Source organism: Rana temporaria, chromosome 6 (genome assembly GCF_905171775.1).
Source record: "Rana temporaria chromosome 6, aRanTem1.1, whole genome shotgun sequence".
Taxonomy (NCBI): domain Eukaryota; kingdom Metazoa; phylum Chordata; class Amphibia; order Anura; family Ranidae; genus Rana; species Rana temporaria.
Genome location: NC_053494.1, coordinates 109,931,590 through 109,956,186, shown reverse-complemented (window position 1 = coordinate 109,956,186; position 24,597 = coordinate 109,931,590). Strand labels below are relative to the sequence as shown.

Genomic DNA, 24,597 nt, shown 5'->3' with positions numbered 1-24,597 from the left:
GTACTTTTGGGCGGGCGTAACGTATTTGACTTACGTTACGCCGCCGCAAGTTTTTCAGGCAAGTGCTTTATTCACAAAGCACTTGCCTGTAAAGTTGCGGCGGCGTAGCGTAAAACACCCGGCGGAAATTAAAATTCGACGGGTAGGGGGCGTGTTTCATTTAAATGAAGCGCGTCCCTGCGCCAAACGAACTGCGCATGCGCCGTCCCTAAAAAATCCCGGCGTGCATTGCTCTAAATGACGTCATTGGTTTTGACGTGGACGTAAATGGCGTCCAGCCCCATTCACGGACGACTTACGCAAACGTCGTAAAATTTCAAAATTTTGACGAGGGAACGACGGCCATACTTAACATAGGATACGCCACCTAGGGGGCAGCTTTATCTTTACGCCGGCATAGCTCTTACGGAAACAGCGTTTCTTTACTGCGACGGGCAAGCGTACGTTCGTGAATCGGCGTATCTACTAATTTGCATATTTTACGCCGAACTCAATGGAAGCGCCACCTAGCGGCCAGCGGAAATATTGTAGGTTTAAGTGTATCTCAGTTTGAGCATACGATTAAACATGCGACAGGCTTAGATTGCGAGTTACGTCGGTGTATCTACTGATACGCCGGCGTAACTCTTTGTGAATCTGGCCCAAAATGTTTTTTCAAAAGTTAAGGTCAAGTGGTGCCTGAGGAGGGGAGTTTGGAGTAAATAGTTTAAAAAGAAAACTGATGCAGTATAAGATATTTTAAAGTTCTTAAAATGAATACTGTAACCTTCCAAACTGCCTACTGCTAAATATCTATTGTGCGCCCAAGAACATTCTATATCTTACAGAGGACGGTTGAGGAGTGTAAACCTTTTTAGCTATTTCTAGCCACTGATGCAGCTTTTGGGGATTTTGGTAATTCATAGCCATTGCATGGCTTTCCTGCTATATGCTGGATGCCTAATGTAAGCCTCTTCTCAGGAATGTGCGATGGTCCACACATGACAACAGCCAGCTCCCCCACTAGATATCAGGCCCTATTGTTAAGCATGTCTACGGGTTACCAGTTTAGTGTTACAGTGGAGGTCGAGTGCTAGAATTATTGCTCTTGCTCTAACGTTTGCGGCAATACCTTTTACATATGTGGGGGCAACCTACATATGCATACGCTTCTGCGTGCGGGCACGAGGGGGTGGGGGTCACTTAAAAAATGTGTTTTTATTATTTATATAAAAAAATATATAAATTTATATTATTTTTTTGAACACTTAGGCTTCATTTCCACTGGCGTTTTTACAGCCACTTTTTTGAGCTTTTTTACAGCTTAAAAACGCATGTCCATGTTATTCTATGGCATCATGCCCACATAGGCGTTTTTGAGCTGCAAATGGCATAGGTGTTTTTAAGCTGTAAAAAAAACGCGGGACCAGGGCGTTCTGTGGCTCCAGCAATAGAGCTGTAAAAACGCCAGACATTAAAAAAACTCTCAAAAACGTGCGAAAACGCTCAAAAACGCTACAGATTTTTTTTTTTTTTACAAAATAAACATGGACAGGCGTTTTTAAGCTGTAAAAAAGGCTAACAACAGTGGCTGTAAAAACGCCAGTGGAAATGAAGCCTAATTGTAAAATGTAAACACCCTTAATAATAGGAATAAGGCATGACAGGTCCTCTTTATGGAGACATCTGTGGTCAATGAGACCCCAGATATGTCCTTTACCCTGGAAAGCATGAGATAAAAAATAAAATATTTTTGCTTTTCAGGAAAAAAACTGTCAGTGTTTACATTTGCCAGTGCCAGAAGTGACGTCATGGCATCGCTTGAAGCCTCCCAGAGTCATAGAGCTGGCCGGGGATCATATAGTCCCCGGCCAGCTCTATGGTAAGTGGTAATCTGCCACGAGCAGTAATCGGGATTTCCAATTGCACCGGAGAGCCCAGAAAGGCAACGGAGGGTGGGGGGGGGGGCGTCCTCTTCCGCTGCCTGTAAAAGCAATCCAGCAGCTGAATAGCCACTAGGGGGACTTTTACATTACAGAAAATCGCTGGCTGAAACATATCTGAATGATGCCTGTATCTCCACTTCAACCTAAAGATGTCATATGACATCCTACAGGTGGGAAGTGGTTAATAAAAGAGCTACAGAGTTTTAAACTTGTTTGCTAGCTCCTGGCTAGTCAAGTTATCTGATCTGTTGCTGCCACTCTGCACAGCCTGGCAAAAAAGATGGATCATGTTACCAAAATAAATTACAGGATAAAATACATGCCATATACTTTAATTTGTTATTACTAGTAATGCACATATTCATCATTACCTGGAGAATACTAGGTAGGGTATGGGCGTTATATCATGAACACCAAAATGATTTGAGGTGTAGATATAAATGTCAGAAAAATTTACAAGCCGCTAGAAGTAACATTTCAGCCCAGGTTCTCAAAAGGCTTACGACGGCGCAACGCAATGTACGCCGTCGTAAGTCCTAATCTAGGCCGTTGTATCTATGCGACTGATTCTTAGAATCAGTTACGCATAGATATCCATTAGATCCAGGCTCTTACGCTGTCGGATCTTATATGCAATTTTTTTTTTGCCGCTAGATGTTGCCTCCGTCGTTTTCCCCGTCGAGTATGCAAATTAGCAAAATACGCGAATTCCCGAACGTACGCGCGGTCGACGCAGTGAAGTTATGACGTTTACGTTAAATTTGCGCTGCGTAAAGTTGCCCCTGCTATATGGGGGGCAACCAATGTTAAGTATGGCCGTCGTTCCCGCGTCAAAATTTAAAAATGTACGTAGTTTGCATAAGTCGTCCGTGAATGGGGCTGGACGTTGCGACGTCATTTGGAGCAATGCACCCTGGGATATTTTTCGGACGGCGCATGCGCAGTACATTCGGCGCGAGAACGCGCTTAATTGAAATGCTCCACGCCCCCTACCCGGCTAATTTGAATTAGGCGGGCTTGCGCCAGGTGATTTATGCTACGCCGCCGCAACTTTACAGGCAAGTTCTTTGTGAATAAAGCACTTGCCTGTAAAACTTGCGGCGGCGTAACGTAAATCAGATACGTTACTCCCGCACAGTTTTACGCCCATATACGAGAATCTGGGCCACAGCCTTTTATACAGTTTTGGTCTCAATCCTTCAGCACTGAGACAGAAATGCTAACTGACCGTGATATCACTATGCTGAACAACTCAACAAGGCACCGACCAGTCTTATATAAGTAAAATATATATATATTTCTTACTGGGATTATTGGGACGATCTCCAAATCTGCACACCGGGCAACATTCTCCAGATGGGACCTCAGGATTGTCACAGTCTACAATTTCAGGGCACTGGATATTATCACACAAAATGGCACCACTGTCACAGACACATATTTGACATGCAGATGGTTTCCAAACATCTTGATTCATGTAAATCTTGTCCCCTTGCTTGCAGGCCAAACCTTCTGTTTCCCCTGTAAAAAAATAAAATAAACACAAATTGGTATGGTATTATTTTGACATATATTGAACTGCATGCATGAGTCTGTACCTAAGGAAATTATATATATATATATATATATATATATATATATATATATATATATATATATATATATATATATATATATATATATATACTGTGTATATACATATATACACACACACTGTGTATAGAAAGACACACAGGCAGGAGTGAGCATTTTCTGTAAACCTGAACTCAATAAAAAATAATTAAAACATTTTTTTAATTGTAAACACTTTTTTTATGGGGACAAAGGGCATACTTTAACAGAAACACACACTATATCAGGGGTGTCCAAACTTTTTTCAAAGAGGGCCAGATTTGATGAAGTGAACATGCATGAGGGCCGACCATTTTGCCTGACATTCTTTGAACCATTAACATTAAATGAAAATTAAATAATACACTGCCCAACTGCCTTTGTGGCTGTGTGTGGTGAAGAGTCTAAGGATGAGCTTGGCGTGTTTTGTAGATATACCGTATTTAACGGCGTATAACACGCACCTTCACTTTAAGAGGGAATTTTCAGGAAAAAACATGCAGCTCTCAGGGATTCATTGGGGGGGCCGCAAAAGATATATCTATCCAAATTACCAGTGGAGCCTCAATAAACCAGACCGCGGGCCGCAATTGGCCCACGGGCCAGACTTTGGACATGCCTGCACTATATTGTTAAAAGTATTTTGGCACCTGCTTTTACACGCACCTGAACTTTAATGGCATCCCAGTCTTAGTCTGTAGGGTTCAATATTGATTTGGCTCTACCTTTGCAGCTATAACATCTTCAACTGTTTTGGGAAGGCTGTCCACAAGGTTTAGGAGTGTGTCTATGAGATGAGAATGTTTGACCATTCTTCCAGAAGCGCATTTGTGAGGTCAGGCACTGATGTTGGGACAAGAAAGCTGGCTCACAATCTCCGCTCTAATTCATCCCAAAGGTGTTCTATTGGGTTGAGGTCAGGACTCTGTGCAGGCCAGTCGAATTTCTCCACCCCACACTTACTCATCCATGTTTTTATGGACCTTGCTTTGTGCACTGATCCAAATCATTTGGTGGAGGGGAGATTATGGTGTGAGGTTGTTCTTCAGGGGTTGGGCTTGGCCCCTTTGGGCAATTTCATGCTCCCAACTTTGTGGGAAGAGTTTGGGGAGGGCCTCCTTCTGTTCCAACATGACTGCACACCAGTGCACAAAGCTATGCCAATATAGTGTATATACTGTGAGTGCTAGGTACGCTGACCCGCTGTAACAACAGAATAATGAACTTTCCCCTTACCATAGTGTCATTCACTGTGGTAACACCTACTTTGAGGACATATGTGCATGAAACAGAATACATGAAAAATATATAGCTACATTTAAAAAGAATATATATATATATTTTTTACTGTTTAGGCAAGTTTTCCTTTGACATTTAAAAATTATTCTATAGCATTTACCACCAAATGAAAGCCCAGTTAATTCACCCAGATACACTAATGCCGCGTACACACGATCGGTTTGTCTGATGAAAACGGTCTGATGGACTGTTTTCATCAGACTAACCGATTGTGTGTGGGCCCCATCGGTTTTTTAACCATAGGTTAAAAAACTAGGAACTTGTTTTAAAATGATCTGATGGTTAAAAAACCGATAGAAAAAAACAATCGTCTGTGGGAAAATCCATCGGTTAAAAATCAACGCATGCTCAGAATCAAGTCGACGCATGCTTGGAAGCATTGAACTTCATTTTTCTCAGCACTTCGTTGTGTTTTATGTCACCGCGTTCTGACACGATCGTTTTTTTAACCGATGGTGTGTAGGCACAACTGATCATCAGTCAGCTTCATCGGATAACTGATGGAAAAATCCATCAGACCGTTTTCATCGGATGGACCGATCGTGTGTACAGGGCATAAGTAGTTGCAATAATTGTACAGTTTTACTAACACATGGCAAAGTTGCAAAACTGGTTTCAGGCATTAGGATTTGTTCTACATTGGTCATGAAGGTATTAAAGTAGATAGTAAGAGGTAATTGTTTTTATTTATTTTTTTGATACAGCAAGATAAGGTTATAATCCCTTTCAGTTTTTTGCCATCTGTGTCCCATTGGGGGGCTTTACCCTCACTTCCTGTCTCAGTGAGAGGTAATCCTTGCAAATTAAGGGAATCTCTTTGGCCCCCTAGATCACCAGAACTAGTACCTCATTGGAAGAACCCCTCTATTACTGTTCTGGGGACAACACCAAATGTGGGATTTTCTTTTATTTTCACTTTCAATGATAAGGATAATCAGGACAAATAGAGAAGGTGGTTCTCCACAAAGCCTAGTACACACTGCTTTTTTTTTTTTTTTTCGTTTAACTCAGCGGGCTGGATGAAAAAAACCTGACAGCTCAGGTCGGAGCCGATGTACTAACAATCCGAGACAGAACACTCAGTGACCGCTCGCAGCCATCGCTAAGAGGGCGGATCGGGAGCCAGGTGGCAGACCTTTTTTGGTCATGCCCCTTCGACAGAAGCTGGACAGCTTCTGTTGGACCAGCTGCAGTAAACACGGACCGAATGTTGGACGGTTTCTATTGAACCGGCCGATACCACCTGGCATTTGGCTCGCATGCACAGGACTAAGCAGGGGCAGAGGTAACAATAAAAACCTGACAGGTATTTTAATCTATCTCCACTTTGTTCAAAACAAAAAAATTATTGCTTTCAGTTATACTTTTATGTTCAAAGAATAATTCTAGAAGGAGCTAATTTTTCTCATACTATTCCCTTCCAAAAACTATTGAGATCAGAGGTTACTATGAGGCAACTATGCTTAGAATTCTGATTTCTGAAATTAGATTATACAACAGAGGTTCCAGTGGGGCATCTGCAAACAGACTGCCTTGTGGTTTTGTATATGTAGGCATTTGATTGCTTTATTTCCACATACAACTCAGAAACATCTCAAATGCATAATTCAGGATAGTTATGCCTATGGACTCTAACCCTTAAGCCACATAACAGTTAAAGGTACATAACAATCATGTTCCTGTGATTTATTATAATAAATGTAATTATTTAGCAATCTAGACTGCTAGACATGCTCAGGCACACCGCTGGTGTAATTGGCATTCTGTGATGGATCACTCACATGACCACTTGTCTCGGATATAGCTGAATTTGTTCTACATTCTGTACCTTCACTGGACCACAGAATGATTGCAGAGACTGGCTTTCTCAGGAAACAACATAGGCAGATAAGGCTATGGGGGTCAGAGCATCCCACCTACAGGATACGCAAGTCAAGCCTTACACGACATACATCCCTCCTCTTTTAATTTATTGAGTTGGAAGTATGGACAGGCAGATTACTTTTCTGACCTGCTGGCTCTGTTCCACCTTTGCTCTCCTGTGTCACTGTGCCTCTGTAGAACTTTACCTTCTGTCCCCTATGTACCTGTATCTCTAGCAGGTTAGGACTAATTTATACCTCTGTATTGTGATTTCCCATTCCCAAATACAGTATTCTGCACCACCACTTTAAATATAAATTGTGAACTACGGTAAGTGAACCAATCAACTCAACACGAAAAATGAACATACAAGCAAATAGAGTGAAACAAGGGAAATATGAAATCATTGTTTTAGAGTAGCCAACAAAGTCTGAAGGGCTTCCTTAGAGTAAAAGGTGATCCAAAATAGTCCACCCCTAAATCCTTAATTAGAAGACTTCTCTGTGTAAATGCTAACCACCGCCACAAGCACTAAGAACTCTTACCAATTATTAGGACCCTAAAATCATAAAAGGTCATAACTTGCATAAAGGTAAGCTGCCCACCAGCTGATCATCAAATGAAGATGTATCCTCAAACTATCAGCATACCATCATAACATGCAAAAAAAAGCAAACCACAAAGTGCAGAAAAACAATTTCACATTTATTAATACAATCTATTACTAAAAACTCACAAAGGTAACTAAGCAAGCTGGCAAACAAGTAAATCCATCCTCTCACCATCCCGCTATCTCACATTGAATGGAAGCAACGGCAGTTGCAGCCTATTTACGTTTAGTAAATCCACCCCATTGCTAAACTGAATAAGGTACTTGCTGTAAGGAAGTGATATAATTGGTGACCTCTTTTGGTACAAAGTTTTCTGGAGCATGGATGGGCTTCAATGGCCAGCACCCAGTGCACCTGCGGCTAAGCAGAAGTCTGGAGTTTAGAGGAGTGGGGCGTTTTTGGATTACAAACCTCTCATACGTGTTGATTTGGTACAATCTCTGTCTTTTTGAAAATGCATTTACTTTGACGCCATCTGTTTCAAGAGCAAAGCTAGCTATACACCAAAGAAATCTAATATATTCCTCAATCAATGATAAATAGTATGAATGAAGACATTTCCCCTTTTGGCTGTATTCAGTAATCAGTAGAATCCACGGCAGCTGGATAACCGAACAGTGACTTCATTCAATTGGAAGCAGTCACTGTGCAGCTGACAATTTTCCAAGTCCTTCGACAAAAATGTATTGAAAAAGTAACTTTTGACAACTTGGTTGGTGCCACAGCTCAAAATTTTGATTCTGATTCAGCAGGAATTGGCAGTAATTTGAGCAGTTTATGGCCATCTTTTCCTAAACACCCTGAAATAAAATTAAATGATTAAAAGTTTTAATCATTGACACCTAATTTGGATCTTTGGATTCTAATTTCATTGATCTGAAATGGTGGTAAATGGATGAGTGTGCTCACTTTTTCCATATGACAAATTTGCACTTTTGTTAGTTTTGTTAAGGGGACCTCCAAACTTTCAAAACAAAGGGTCAATTTACTGTCCTTCAAACTTTAGGGGGGTCAGATTGTGGCCAGTGGGTGGAAAATGTCCCGGTAAACAATGTCTCAGTTTTGGTGGTCAGTGAGAGTGAAAAAAATGACATTGCTCCTGTGGTCAGAAGGAGGAGGAATAGTGTCACATCGTTGGTATCAGTGGGAGGAAAAGTGCCCCATCGTTGGTGTCAACGGAAGGAATAGTACCCCAAGGACCAGATAAAGGCTATCAAAGGGCCGTATCTAGCACACTGGATGCAGTTTTGGGAACACTGATTTAGATAATGAAAATAAGTACACCACATCAATTTTATGTGCAATGTGTTAAAGTATGCCACCGTTATCTGAAAGTACTATTTGAATCAAGATCTAAAGTTTCCTGTTCAAAACTGATGAAAATGTAAACAAACTCCATGTCTGAACATACAGTGCCACATACTTTTTTAATACATGCCACACTTCATACCCTTTCAACATTCACACTGCATCATACCTGAGTATCACATGGAATGCCTTATACCTCTCTGTTAGACACAAAGAGGGGGTTTTATTAAAACTGGAGCACTCGGAATCTGGTGCAATTGCGCACGGTAGCCAATCAACTTCTAAAATCAGTGCTCAATTAAGTTTTGACAATACAAAACAGGAAGCTGATTGATTTCTATGCAGAGTCACAGCAGATTTTGCACGCTCCAGTTTTAGTAATTCCCCCCCAAAGCTTCATTCTTTTCAATTACATGTAGTGCTTAATATTGTGTATTACAATTAATGCCTCATAACTCTGTATTATCAGTAGTGCTCTTTACTTTTGTATTGAGCAGAAAAAAATTGTGAGGGCATACTACTGTGATGATGTGGGATGACTGAGTATAGTAAGGAATACCACTAGCAAATAGAGAGGAAGCCAAAGAGCCTAACATCTGAAATATACCATTAAAGTGGAGTTTTCATCCCAAATTTTTTTTTTCATTATTGTGCTCATTAGACCTAAAAAAAGTAAAATTTTTTTTTTTTACTCATCTGGAAATGCCTGTTGCTATGCGGTCCCACAAAATCTGCCTTTGAAATCACCTAGGATTCTGACATCATCTCCCTCTAATGCTCCTGGGAAATGTGTGTCATCATTTCCCAGGATGCAGTATGCTGTCCAATTATCACTCCCCATCCAAGACTTCCAGGAAGTGAGTGCTTGTAGGCTTCACAATGCCCACAAGCAAAATGACAAGGGTGTGGACATAGTTTTATAAACTATCTTTTTTTAATATCTATGCGGATCGACGGCGGATTGTAAAATAGTAAGTGACCGGATTTATATTATAAAAACGCAGGATGAAAGGACATACATTTAAAAAATGCTAATTGTGGTTGGAACTCCACTTTAACCACTTGCCGACCGCCCACCGCCGTTATACGTCCACAAGTTGGCTCGGCTGGGCGAGAGCACGTAGTATGACGTCCTCTCTCCCAGCAGCCACTAGGGGCGCGCGCGCGCGCCCCCCGCTCTCCCCCGACTCCCGTGCGTGTGCCCGGCGGGCGCGATCGCCGCCGGGCACACGCGATCGCTCGGTACAGAGCGGGGACCGGGAGCTGTGTGTGTAAACACACACCTCCCGGTCCTGTCAGCAGGGGAAATGCTGATCTTCGGTTCATACAATGTATGAACCGAGGATCAGTGTTTCCCCTAGTGAGACCACCCCCCCCACAGTAAGAACACACCCAGGCATACTTAACCCCTTCCCCGCCCCCTAGTGTTAACCCCTTCACTGCCAGTGGCATTTTTATAGTAATCCAATGCATTTTTATAGCACTGATCGCTATAAAAATGCCAATGGTCCCAAAAATGTGTCAAAAGTGTCCGAAGTGTCCGCCATAATGTCGCAGTACCGAAAAAAAAATCGCTGATCGCCGCCATTACTAGTAAAAAAAATATAATAAAAATGACATAAAAATACCCCCTATTTTGTAAACGCTATAACTTTTGCGCAAACCAATCAATAAACGCTTATTGCGATTTTTTTTTTAGAAAAATATGTAGAAGAAAACGTATCGGCCTAAACTGAGGAAAAAAAATGTTTTTTTATATATTTTTGGGGGATATTTATTATAGCAAAATGTAAAAAATATTCATTTTTTTCAAAATTGTCGCTCTATTTTTGTTTATAGCGCAAAAACTAAAAACCGCAGAGGTGATCAAATACCACCAAAAGAAAGCTCTATTTGTGGGAAAAAAAGGACGCCAATTTTGTTTGGGAGCAACGTCGCACGACCGCGCAATTGTCTGTTAAAGCGACGCAGTCCCGAATCGCAAAAAGTACTCTGGTCTTTGGGCAGCAATATGGTCCGGGGGGTAAGTGGTTAATAGCTACAGATTGCTTTATAAAGATTACATCCCTTTGTAACTCACATTGACTAAATACATCAAAATAATTAATAAATCTCAAATAAAGTAATTAAGCTGCAAACGTAATAGGTCTTAGAAGCCTGTATTTCTCCTAAAGATAGTTACATTTTACATGATCCAAATTATATAAGGCAAAAAAACACAGATCCTGAAACAACAATCTTTAAATGGATCCAAATGGTATAAAATAGTGCCCAGCCCAGGGGCGCTGTGGTGTGGGGAGCTCTGCTGGTGCATTATCCTCTCCCACTGTCTATGCTCCAGAGGATTGACAGCACAGTTCCACAGACATCTAGTAAAGCGGCCCTTCTGATGTTATTTGCGGGGATCCACTTTCTGTTTGACAGTGATCCTTACTCCATGGTCAGAGGGGAAATCTATTAAATTTCTCAGCAATGTTCTTTTGCACCCTCAGAAATTGACATGTTTTAGGCTGGGTTCACACAGCAACATGGAGAGTCTCACAGCAGGTGTCCGATGCATCCCTGTCCACCGTTTTTGGTCTGATTTCAGCTCAAATTTTTGGCTGAATTTGGACCTAAAATAGACCAGAAGATGCACAGGACCTTTGTGCAAATTCGCACCAGAGCCGCTCTGGAGATGTGTGGACCGGCTCCATAGAGAGCCAGTCACAATCCCCTGACATGTGAATTGGATGCCGAAAACCCTCATCCAATTTGAAATAGTGTGAACCCAGCATAATGCCCCATACACACGATCGGAATTTCCGTTGGGATAAACTTTGACTGATTTTTCTAACGAAATTCCGTTCAAGCTGTCTTGCATACACACTGTCACACCAAATTCTGACCGTCCAAAACGCGGTGACGTACAACACTACGACAAGCCGAAAATGTTTTTTTTTTTTTCTCCTTCGGAGTTCCAAACAGACATGTTCTTTTTCTAAGTTTCTTTCTAAGTTTCTAAGAATAGAATTTCCGATGGAAAAACTCAGATGGGGCACACACATGGTCAGAATATCCGATGAAAAAATTCCATCTGACTTTTTCCATCGGAAATTCCGATCGTGTGTACAAGGCATAAGAGTAAAATCCAATCCACACATTGATTTTTTTGCCCAAGAATAGAATAAATGCCCATTCAGTTTATTTTACAGCAGTGAGCAGGAAAATGTTAGCTCACAGTATCTGTAACATGAGATGTCTTTTTAAAAACATTAAAGATAAATAAAATATAAATACATACAATTTTTTATATTTGCCATTAAGAAGCATTTCTATAAAGAAGAATTTCTTACTTCCTGGGAAAATAAAGCTGGACTTAGGAATAGTTTACTTATAGGAACATCTGGTCCCAAGAGTAAACTTTTTCAATAAATTCTAACCACACTCTTGTGAAAAAAACATATTTCACGGTTGAAGAATCCACTCTGGAGAGCATTCCATGTCTTTCCCCTTGCATGTGCATGACTTATTGTATTAGATTGTGTTTAACAAAAGCAGGCCTTTTTTTCTCCAGATGTCTGGCATATGAGTTTTATCATCTTAAATGTTTTTTTCCAACCACAGATCTATTAGAATGGATGTGTATGTCCAACATGAAGTTGCAAAGGGGCATCTTTGTACATCAGTTGTTCTTTAATTCTATTAAAGTGATATTAAAGGCAATGCTTTTAAAAAAACAAAAAACAAACATGTCTTACATTTTTCTGCTCTGTGTTTTGCACAGAGTAGCCCCAATCCTCCACTTCTCGGGTCCCCCGCGGCACTCTTGGCCCCTCCCTCCTCCTGCCAAATGCCACCAGAGCAAACACGGGAGCAGGCTCACTCCTGAGCTGCTGCCCTGTGTGTCCATAAAGAGAAAGAAGCTGCTGCATGGCCCTACCCCCTCTGTCTTTCCATTGGCTCACTGGCTGTGATTGACAGCCATGGGAGCCAATGGCTCCCGCTGCTGTCTCAACCAATGAGGAGGGAGAGTATCGGGAGAGCTGAGGCTCTCGTGCACATCGCTGAATAGCGATGGGGTTTAGGTAAGTATTAAGGGGGCTGGGGGGCTACTGCACAGAGATGTTTTTTTACCTTCATGCATAGAATGCATGAAGGTAAAAAAAATCTTAAGCCTTTAGGACTACTTTAACCTCCCTGGCGGTAATCCCGAGTCTGGCTCGGGGTGGAATTCCAGTACCATTAGCGGTACCTCCGAGCCAGACTCGGGATTGCATCACAGCATCCAGGCAGAGTTACTTACCTTGTCCCCTGGATCCTGCGATGTCTCCCCGCTTTGTGTGCGAACTGTCTCCTCGCTCGATTCACACAGTGCCCCGAGTTCCGCCGAGCTCCGTTCCCTGCGACATTATGCGGAGATCGGCTCCAAATTAAAAAAAGTAAAAACACAGTACTGTATACAATAATTACACACCCCCTTTGTCCCTAGTGGTCTGTCCAGTGACCTGCATGCACTTTTAGACCAGCTAGAAAACAGCGATAATAAATTAGAATCACTTACAGAACTGACAGAACTGATCGATAGCGATTTGTGGGGACATTTGTCATCAAACACTGAAAGTAACGACAGGTCCAGTTTTGTCACAACGCAAGGTCTGTCTCTATTGCTTTCACCTAAGCATCTCTACAACTCTAAGGCCTCGTACACATGACCGAGAAACTCGACGGGCGAAACACATCGTTTTGCTCGTCGAGTTCCTTGTGAAGCCGTCGAGAAACTCGACAAGCCAATTTTCTCCATTCCCGTCAAGGAAATAGAGAACATGCTCTCTTTTTGGCTCGTCGAGTTTCTCGACAGTTTCCTCGACGAAAGTGTACACACGACCGGTTTCCTCGGCAAAAAAATATCTACCAGCAAGTTTCTTGCTGGTTTTTGCCGAGGAACTCGGTCGTGTGTACGAGGCCTAAGGCCCCGTACACACGACCGAACATGTTCGATTAAACTGGTCCGTGGACCAGTTTCCGCGGACATGTCCGACCGTGTGTACGGCCTAGCGGACAGGTTTCCTGGCCTAGCGGACAGGTTTCCAGCGGACAAAGGTTTCTTAGCATGCTTAGAAACTTGTCCGCTGGAAACCTGTCCGTCGGACATGTCCGCTGGTTAGTACGTCTAACCAGCGGACCGAAATCCTGCACATGCGTCGAATTGATTCGACGCATGCGTGAAAGCATTGAACTTCCTGGTTTGAGAACGTTGGTGTCTTCTACGTCACTGCGTTCTCTGTCCGCGGGGATTTTGGTCTGATGGTGTGTACGTACATCAGACCAAAAGCTCCCAGGAGACATGTCCGATGAAAACGGTCCGCGGACCGATTTCATCGGACATGTCTCCTCGTGTGTACAGGGCCTAAGACTATAATATGGCAAAAAAATCTTCAAACAACCATGTTTTGGGCTGAAAAAGGATTGTGTGGCACTTGGGAGAAACTTACCAAAAAAGAGTAAGAACGTTCTAATCCCATACCATTACCAATCAAATCCCAACATACAAAGAGCTTGACTAGCTGTGTCGGGGACAGGCTTTGTAAAGCTAGCTACATTAAAAACAAGGACTTATGTATGTCATGCATAGCCTTAGGTACTGTATGCCTCTTTCCAAGCATACAGGTTAACAATGTTGGCTTACAAAGCTGATGGATTGTTGGGTGTGAATGGTTCTCTTTAACATTACAAGGAATTAAAGCAATGCAACTTCCAAAAGGAAATAGTTAAATGACAGTGTTTCATTTGGTTACTCCATGATGTAAACTTTTACTGTTGACTTAATTCACACCACATGTTTTGACATCCTTTAAAGTGGCCCTCCCATTTCTGTGACGTCAGCTTGGAAAGTCAAATACATCACCTTCTTACAATTTAACTGTCTGTGTGCAGGCTGTTATGCAGGCCTTCATATTGCAGCAGAATACATTAAGCAACAATACAATGTATATATTCAATTCATAGAAATACGTTTATTTATAGAGAAAAGATAAAATGTCTGTTTCCCTCAGGTCCCTGCCACTATAGGGGGCTACATTCATGCCTGGATACATTTCGCAATGAAGTAAAAGAACATAATGGGGTGTGTTGGATCCCTTTTGCATGTTTTAACGTTCATCCCCTTGAAAGGTGCATTTTGTTGGACATACAAAGATGCAGCAAGAAAAATATTTTTAAAGCACCACTCTAAAAAATTGAGTTGTAAATACAGTAAATCCTTGGATTGCGAACATAATTTGTTCCAGAAACATGCTTGTAATCCAAAGCACTTGTATATCAAAGCATTTTTTTTACAGGGTATAAATGAGAAGAGAGGCACCTCTAAGTGTAGCAATAAGTTGCTAAATGTTGTACCTTCATTAAATGTAACCATATTGCTACACTTAGAGTCGGTTCACACTAGGGCGACACGACTTCCAGCACGACTTTCAGAGGCGACTCCGACACGACTTGAGCATGAACCACAGGGCGATATGGGGCGATTTACAACACGACTTGAGGTCGTCTCCAGGACAGGACACTTTCCAGTGGCCAATCAAACAACAATCAGCTCTAGGGGAGGGAGGGGGAGGGAGGGGGAGGGAGGGGGAGGGAGAGGTTTGCCTGAGAAATGTATGTTATCTTCCTGGAAAGTCGCTTCAGTTAAGACAGTGATCAGACTTGGATCAGACTTGGAGGCGACTTCCATTGAAATCAATGGGTACAAATCGCCTACAAGTCGGATTGAAGTAGTACAGGAACTTCTTTTGAAGTCGGAGCGATTCGAGTCGTGTGTATTAACACCTCTCCCATTCACTTGCATTGTTTTTCTCGACAGCGCGACTTGGGACGACTTGAGGCGATTTCAAGTCGGATCCCAAGTCGCCCCAGTGTGAACCGGCTCTTAGAGTCTCCTCTCTTCTTTTTTATACTCAGTTGTGACATGACGCTACTCTTATATCAAGACATCACTTGTATATCAAGGTCAAATTTATTAAAACATTTTGCTTGTCTTTCAAAACGCTCTCAAACCAAGGTTTTACTGTATTCACAAGCCTCACAACTGTTAGTGTAGTATTGTTTTCTTTGGTTTTGATCTTTTTGGGTATACCTGCCAATAGTTATGCCTATTTAAATGTTCTTGACACATTGTGACAGAATACAATAAGTAAATGCTCCACCCCTCAACCTTATTGGAAAATAATTTTTTTTTGTCTTTACCATGAATTCGTTTAGTATTTTTATTTTTGTCCTTACCTGGCATTTTCCCTTGGTAGGCCAGCCAGGTTAAAGCGGAGTTCCTTCCAAAAAATTAAACATCCTCTTTTCGGAATCCTCCCCCGCTCCGGTGTCACATTTGGCACCTTTCAGGGGGGAGGGGGGAACAGATACCTGTCTAATACAGGTATTTTGCTCCCACTTCCGGGCATAGATACCCGAGCCACCCATCGGTATATACGCCACCTCCGGCGTCTTCTCCGGCGTCGTCCACACTGTCTTCTGGGAGACACAAAGGTCCCAGAAGACAGCAGGGACAAGTGGGATCGTGCAGTGCGAGTCACGCATGCACAATAGGGAACTAGGAAGTGAAGCCGCAAGGTTTCACATCCTGATTCCCTTACCGAAGATGGTGGCACCTCAACCCGAGAGCCGAGGGACAGAACGCCTTTGGGTGCCGACATCGCGGGCACCCTGAACAGGTAAGTGTGCTTATTTTAAAAGTCAGCAGCTGCAGTATTTGTAGCTGCAGATTTAAAAATAAATAAAAAATTAGGCGGAACATCACTTTAATCTCTCCCAATCTGAAATTTCTGCTATGTTTTGGGGCCCTCAGTTTAGGTTCTGTTGTGGCTTGGAGGGAGAGAGAGAGAGAGAGAGAGAGAGAGAGAGAGAGGCAGGAGGGAGAGAGAGAAAAGAGAGGCAGGAGGGAGAGAGAGAAAGAGGAGAGAGAGGAGAGAAGTAGAGAGAGAGAAAGTGAATGTGTCTATATGTATTTATTGATTTAAAGTGGAGTTCCACCCATGAATATAACATTACATCAGTAGTTTTAAAAAAATGCCATTAGTCCTTTACAAATTTTTTTTTTTTTTTAGATGCCTTCAAAGTGTTGTTGCTAGGCAGAATAGTTAATCTTCCCACTTCCTGCACCTAGGTGCTTAATGCTTCCTAACCTACACAGACTCCTGGGAATGTAGTGGGTGTAACTTTCCAGGAGTCTGTGCATTCCCCAGTCTCAAAGAATCATGTGACTTGGACAGCACAGGTGCTGAAACCTGATCTGACACTGCTTGTGCAGCACTGAGCATGTGCGAGATTTGCAAGGCTGAAATCCAGGAAGTCATACAGTCTGGCTTCATGATGCACACACTTAAGATGGCCCCAGTCAATTTCTATTTTATAAAGTGTCTAAATGCTGTAACAACCTAACAAAACGGACCTTAGTTTACAGACTAACTTTACTAGAATACATTAAGCTTGTGTATTACAGGGGTATTTATATTTAAAAAGTGAAATTGTGTCCGGAACTCCGCTTTAATACAGCTATTTACAATATTACGCAGCGCTTTACATATTGTACATACAGAGCAGTCCCTGCCCACAATGAGTGTACAATCTATGGCCCTATCTTACATACAATTTATAAAACTGAACTGAAGAAGCTGTTTCCTGCATACATCTATTTGTGGATGTTAAATTAAATATACTGTACATAGAAATGTACATTATATATCCAGTTGACGACCACCCCATAGCAGATTTAGTGTTACAGGGTGGCCGTTCTGTGTAGAATCATGTATATATATATATATATATATATATATATATATATATATATATATATAACCCGCATTTCTGGTAAGTGGTGCGCACTGCTTCTGCTGTGATGTTTAACCCCTTCCCAGCCATTGTCATTGGTACATCGACAGTGCATATTTCTAGCACTGATCACTGTATTAGTGTCACAGGTTCCCACAGGGTCAGTATCAGTTTGTGTCAGATTGTTTGCCGCAATATTGCAGTCCTGCTTTAAGTCGCCGAATGCTGCCATTGTATAAAAAACGAGTATATATAACCATAATTTGTAGATGCTATAACTTTTGCAAAAACCAATCAATATACACTAATTGTTTTTGTTTTTTTTACCAAAAATATATAGCAGAATACTTATTGCCATGATTTACAAATAAATTAGATTTTTTGCAAATATTTTTATTGGATGTGTTTTATAGCAGAAAATAAAAATTGTATTGTTTTTTTAGTTTATAGGACTAAAAAATGAAAAAGGCACCAAAAGAAAGCTCTGTTTGTGCGGAAAAAAATAACATACATTTCATTTATGTACAGCATTGCAAGACCGCGCAGTTGTCAGTTAAAGTAACACAGTGCACAGTGTCGTATCGCAAAAAATGGCCTGGTCATTAAGGGGGGGAAGAGGGCTGGATTGGGCGTAAATCTTCCGGAGGTCAAGTGGTTAAACAAATAAGTATATATTGTTATTATTACTATTGTTATTTTGTTGTTGTTATAATTGCTACTGGTATTTTTATTGTAGTTTGTGTAAGTTATGTAACGCATATAAGGAGTTAAATGATTGAGTGAGCGAGTTACAGATCGCATTGTTTATTATTATCACTGCTATACATATTGTTGCTATTAAATAAGCTTGGATCATTTTTCTTATGGCATATATATGTATAATTACTTATTTTTGGGAGATATAAAGTAAAGATCTAGTTGTATAATTTCTAAGATGTTCAAAAGATATCCACATGGTGGCAGCATACAGCTACATTTATTATATTGTTCTTCATAATACAGTCATATATGGATAAAATCCAGTCTCCACAATATGATCCAAGTCTTTTGACTTTGCTCCAATACATTCACATAAAAATCAGGCTTCATAGTAGAATTTTCCTCCACATGTGACCAATCAATGTTCTAGAAGGGAGGAGGAGGTTTAGAAATGCTGACCCTGTAACTTGAATGTCTTAACCATTAACTGTTGCATGAAAAACAGAGTAGTCTAACTTGAATTTTCCTGTATCTTTGGTAGCTTTTTTACATCTTCTTCAAAGTGATTCCTCTGCACAAATTATGTTCCGAATCAACTGCAATGAAGTATCTTAAGAACCCCTGCACATTCGCAGAAAGAGGAGCAATTATACTTAGCGTAAAAGTCCTGGCTGTTTTCTGTGCCCACCTGTGACTCCCCATATGTAGATAATAGCCAGGATTTTACACTACAGCTTATTTGTGCTTGTTACCCTCCTTATGGAAGGGCCCTTATGGGTATTTTTTAGGACAAACCACTAGGCCTGTTAACCTGCACATGCTCAAGCAACAACTTTAACAAAATAATAACAATTTAGATTTCCACACTTTGAAGACAGAACACTTTTAAATAACAACGTGTGCCAATGTGTTAAACTGCCCACCCATGTTACGTCTACCAACAACAATGTCATGTTGGGCCAATAATAATTGAATAATATGAACATATCATTTAGTTAGGTCACTCTACTCCACACACTACATAGTTCTTGGCAAAAAAGGCGATTGTATATCGACAGGCAGCTTTAAAGAGGGGGTTCACCCTATTAATTAAAAAAAAAAAAAAATTTCCTCTAGCATACAATGAGGCATAGTAGCGCGAGCTACAGTATGCCTGTATTTATTTTTTTAGTCCGGTACTCACTGTGCAATCCTAGCGAGACGATTCCGACTCCTGGGCGTTCCTATCCAGAGGCAGCATGATTGACGGCCGGCTATGGCGCGTCACGCTTCTCCGGAAATAGCCGAAATAGGACTTGGCGCTTCACGGCGCCTGCGCATAGTCTGTGCGCAGGCGCCGTGAAGAGCCGAGACCTACTCCGGCTATCTTGGGGGAGCGTGACGTGCCATAGCCGGCATTCCCCGCGGGGAGTCGGAATCGTCTCGCTAGGATTGCACTGTGAGTACCAGACTAAAAAAATAAATACAGGCATACTGTAGCTCGCGCTACTATGCCTCATTTTATGATGGAAAGTTGTCAATAAGGGTGAACCACCGCTTTAAGTATAATTTTGCCCATTCCATCCAGTCTAGCTACCAGTGGTGGCCGTTCATGCACACGATTAAAGCCTGAGGCTCTAATTGGCTTAAAAAAGGTTGGGCTCGGGGGAAAGAGCACTGCGTCCAGAGTCCACCTAGTTGTGTGATATTAGCGAATAAATATTTTTTAATGTCTTCCAGTTTCTCCTCCCGGCCGATCAGGAAGCAGACCCTGAGACCCAATTGGCCATGAGTCCTAAGTCCTGATTAGCTGGAAGGAGAAGCAACTGTCGGGTCTCGGGAGGAGACACAGGGAGAAGCCGCCAAAGGGGCGACCTGGATGGGGTAGGTGCGGGGCTGGTGGGCAACGGGTGAGCAATGCAGCGATCGAGCGCCAGGGGAAATGCCAATCGATCGAGGGTGGGGGGTGGGGGTAGCTGGCTGGCTGGGGGGCGGTGGGCTGCACCCCCAAGAAAAATTAGCACCAGCCGCCACAAATAGCCGCAGTATATATCTTAAATCGGAGTTCCAGTCCCCAAATTTTTTGTTACCACTTCTACGGTAACATTTGGATAATGTCAGTAATTTGTTCCTTCTTGTTTTTTTTTTTAAATCATGAAAAACTAACCTGATCTTAGAAGCAGGCAAAGTCCATCATTGTTGTGGGCATCTGAAGCCTACTTGTCTTAATTTCCGGGATTCGGTGCAGCTGGCTACCCAGCATGCACCTCCCAATCTCACCTATTTGCAGTAATGCCACTGCACAGCGCTGTTTCTTCCTGCCAGGTTGCCATAGCAATAGCGGCGTCGGCCGAAGTTTCTGTCCAGTTGTTATGGCAACCTGTCAATCAGAGGACATGCCAGAAGGTATTTAAAACGGTGCCTAACTCCTCCCGTTCGTGTCATTTTCAGTCTGGAAATTACACGAGATTTCAGTAATAGGCGATTCCCATGGACTCCTGAGATAGATGACACCGATATCCGTGGGAGGGGATTTGCTTGGGACTATATCGCCTAGGTGGCCAGAGCTGGAAGTGCTCCAGAAAATAATTGCTAAACAGGTATTTAGAAAAAAAATGCCATTTTTAATGGCATTGTGGATGGGCATGGGTATGTTAGGACATTCAAATTGGGTGCTATGTGCTTGAGAGATCCAAATACTACACTGAATGCAAACTGATTTGCTTGCATGAACTTTTGCTCTAAAGTTCTAGACGGCTAAAATGTATTTGGATAATAAACATGACATGAGCCAGATGTTTAATGCATACAGCAAAAGCATTACATGCATTTGTGGAAAAAGTCACAATGAATACTGCCAGAGGCACATTCCCACAGGTCCAGTTATGCAACCTGGAAAAATCCTTGCAAGTGAAAAATGTATAGTAACACCCCACTAAATGTATATCGGGTGATAGTGGAAGGATGTGGTCATGCATGACTTAGGAGTGAATGTAAAATACAGAGAATGCTACAACCACAAACTTCAGCTTCTTTTTTTCAATATCGGCAAAAGTGATCAACTCCATGAGCAAATAAGACGGATAAATCTGAAATCAGAGCAATCTGCTTGTGTGCGTTCTTTCATGTTTGAGTGAAAAGAACTCAGTAAGAGTACTTAACTGTAGTAAGCTTTGTGTACATTGAAATGATGATAAGACTTGGAATTTGGCAAACTTCCAGAGTGAAATATCTAACCCGAGGCCTTTTTGGGATCATCCAGAAGTCACTATCTCAGCACAGCACAAAACAGCAGCCAAACATCAATCTTTCCGCGGAATCAACTGGGTTCCTTTTTTTATTTTTTATTTTACACATCACCAAAACACATGTGCCACTAAATCAAAAGCATAAAAACACAGTGGTCATGTACTAGAGACTTTTGTTTTATGGCAGAAATGCAAATGTGTACTCTTCAATGAGTAATTGCTGGTAATGGAAAAAAAAGCCATTGACATAAAGGAACACCTGCATAAGACTGCTTTGCACACGACAGTGTGATAAACCTGCTAGTAACTGAACAGATGTTTACTAAATGTCTATACGTAAAGGGCATAATGTGCTAGTGTGCATAGCATACTAGCACATTATGAAAAACGTACCTTAAAACAAAGCCCTCCAGCGGTGCACTGCAGAGGCTTCCACCTTCATCTGGTCTTCCTTCTGGGTTTGCGGGCTACAGCCTCTTGAATAGCCAAGTCAAAATTACATCGGAAAGTCTCAGCCACGGCCCACAGCTCTGGGGGAATGGCACGGGTATGCCATTCCTTCAGATCGCATGCGACAGGGCACGTTTAGGAGATATTAATTTTACCTACAGGTAAGCCTTATTGTAACCTTACCTGTAGGTAAAAATAAATAAATAAAGTTTACTACCATTTTAATGACAGTTTGTCATTAAGAATACTAAAGCTGCTGACTGGTAAGTCAATATATTTCTACCGCTTTACAAAACTCGAATTCAGCCACACATGGAGTATGTCATCCAGTTCTGGTCCCCAGTCCTCAGTAAGGATGTAGAACGGCTGGTACTGGTACTCTTATAGGCAGTACCAGTGGGGAAGCTAGACATTATTTTACCTGGGGGAAAGAATCAGTTTGGTGCCCCCCCTTATGGGACAAGATTAGGCAGAAGTGAGAAACTCCCAGGCCATAGCTGTTAAATCATGCTCCTCTGTCGTCCCCCCTGTGCCTCTGGTCCTCCCCCCGCTTCTCTGTTCCCCCCAGGTGAGCGCTGCGGGGAGGGAGAGGAGGTGAGCGCTGCTGGAAGGGAGAGACAGAGGAGCGGAGGGGGGCGGCGGTCCACTGTCACTGAAGTCGGCCCAACGGGAAACTCCCTGTAGTCCCAATGGCCAGTCCATCCCTGGCTGGAACTGGAGAAAGTCCAGAGAAAAGCAAGAATGCTGATGAGGGGACTGGAGGACCTCAGTTATGAGGAGCGACTGCAAACAGTAAACGTATTCTTCCTGGAGAAGAGACACTTAAGAGGGCATATGATAACGACTTTTTTCCATCGGAAATTCCGACCGGGTGTATGCCCCATTAGACTTTTTTCCGAGGAATTATATTGGAGTTTAGATAGAGAACATGTTCTCTTTTACTCCGATGGAATTCTGTCGGAATTCCGATGTTAGTTTGGCTGGGCAAAAGCCAGATCGTGTGTACGAGGCATAAGAGTTAATACGACCGTTTTTAAAACTTTTTTTTCCATTGATACATGTTCCCTGGGGCAAGACCCGGGTACTCAAAGACGTTTTACGACAATAACTTGCATATTAGGCTTTAAAATGAGCACTTTTGAATTCGAACGTTCGAGTCCCATAGACGTCAATGGGGTTCTAAATGTTTGCGCGAACGTTCGGTCTGTTCGAAGGTTCTGGTGCAAACTGAACGGGGGGGTGTTCGGCTCATCCCTAATGTCATCCATAAAGCTTAAAAATAGATTTTTTTTGGCTGGAGCTACACTTAAAAAATGTACCTGGTCCAACTTACAAACAGATTTAACTTAAAGCGGAGTTTCACCCTAAAAATTTACTTTCTATTAACAGCTTGCCTTTAATGTAAAAAAATAAATAAATCATAATCTGCCTAGTTCCTGGTTCTAGGTGGTTCAACTTCCTGTTCTAAGACCCCATTGTCTCCTGGGAAATGATGACACTCATTTCCCAGGAGTCTCTGGGCATTACTGTGCCTAAAAATCGCCCAGCATGCACCTCTCCCTGAAAACCAGGAAGAAAAAAGAAATGGGCTTCACATGCCCACACATATGATGGATACGGCCACAACATGAGCAGAGGATATAAGGCAAGTGTTTGCAATGATTTCTGGAACGATTGGGGAGCTATCAATATGTTTTAGGGACTATTTAATGTGATTAATTTTAGCTTGCAAAAAAAAGAAGAAATTATGCCCGAAACCCCACTTTAAGAACAAGCCTACAGTCCCTGTCTTGTTTGTAACCTGGGGACCGCCTGTATATTATTGCGTTTGTAAACATACCCCATGGCAGTGCTCGGCTACCAATGCCTTTTATGACAAAAGCTTGCAAATTGGCCTTTAACAAAGGCAGAATAAATAAGATTTGGCTTCCATTCAGTGGAGTTTAGTGGATTTTTTCTAGATTGCCATACCTCCTGCAAATTTAACTTTGCCTCATTTGCTCATTTTCCTACTCTCTGGCTAGGCAGTGTAGCAGTAGTAATAACCAGTCATTAACAGGTTAACAAGCATACAGCAAAAAATAAAGAGAAATACTTGTCAAAGGACATACTGCATAAACAGCCCATAAATATAGGAAAATTAGAAAGTGACAGACCCCTGAACAGGTTATAACTAGAAAACTATATGTGCACAGAGGTGAGATGTGTACAGAAAATACCTTTTCTCAGCCCCAGGTAGCCAGTTAAAGAGAACCTAACTATAGAATATCTATATGTTTCTAATATATAAATAAAAAAGGAGACTCCGGGGTGCACATTAGTGAATTTATGTGAAATCACGTTATACATATTTGTTCACAGAGGTGACCTGACTTAATACTGACTGAGACCTCTACTGTTCATCTAAATAGGAGGAACAGTCCACTTTCAGTGCATAGGGTAATGATATTTTCTAGGGGAGCTGAGGATCAAGTAAGTAGAAGTGCTTCTCCTCTCCCCTAGACAAAACTAGCAATTAACCTGAAGGTAAAAAGAATATCTCCTAAACCTGTATGGTTTAGGAGATATTCCCCTCGCAATGAGCCGCTGACTGCAGCGGCGCATGCGCAGGGGGGTTCCTCTGCTAAAGGCCTGGCAGCCCCCGGACCTTGCCAGAAAGAAGTCTCCCACGCGCATGCGCGGGAGTGACGACATCACCGCTCTAACCACTCACAGCGCTGGAGCGGCAATACCCAGAAGACACATCGAGGCAAGATGCCATCTCCCTTGGTGTACACCAGGTAA

General features: G+C 42.1%; 1 protein-coding gene across 1 annotated transcript in view; it reads right to left on the bottom strand.

Moving 5' to 3' along the window:
• Positions 1–24,597, bottom strand: part of COL5A2 (collagen type V alpha 2 chain) — a 225,972-nt gene that overhangs the window by 120,799 nt on the left and 80,576 nt on the right. The window contains exon 2 of the mRNA XM_040357173.1: positions 3,231–3,446. Within this exon, the coding sequence (XP_040213107.1) occupies positions 3,231–3,446 (216 nt within the window). The remainder of the gene's footprint in view (positions 1–3,230; positions 3,447–24,597) is intronic.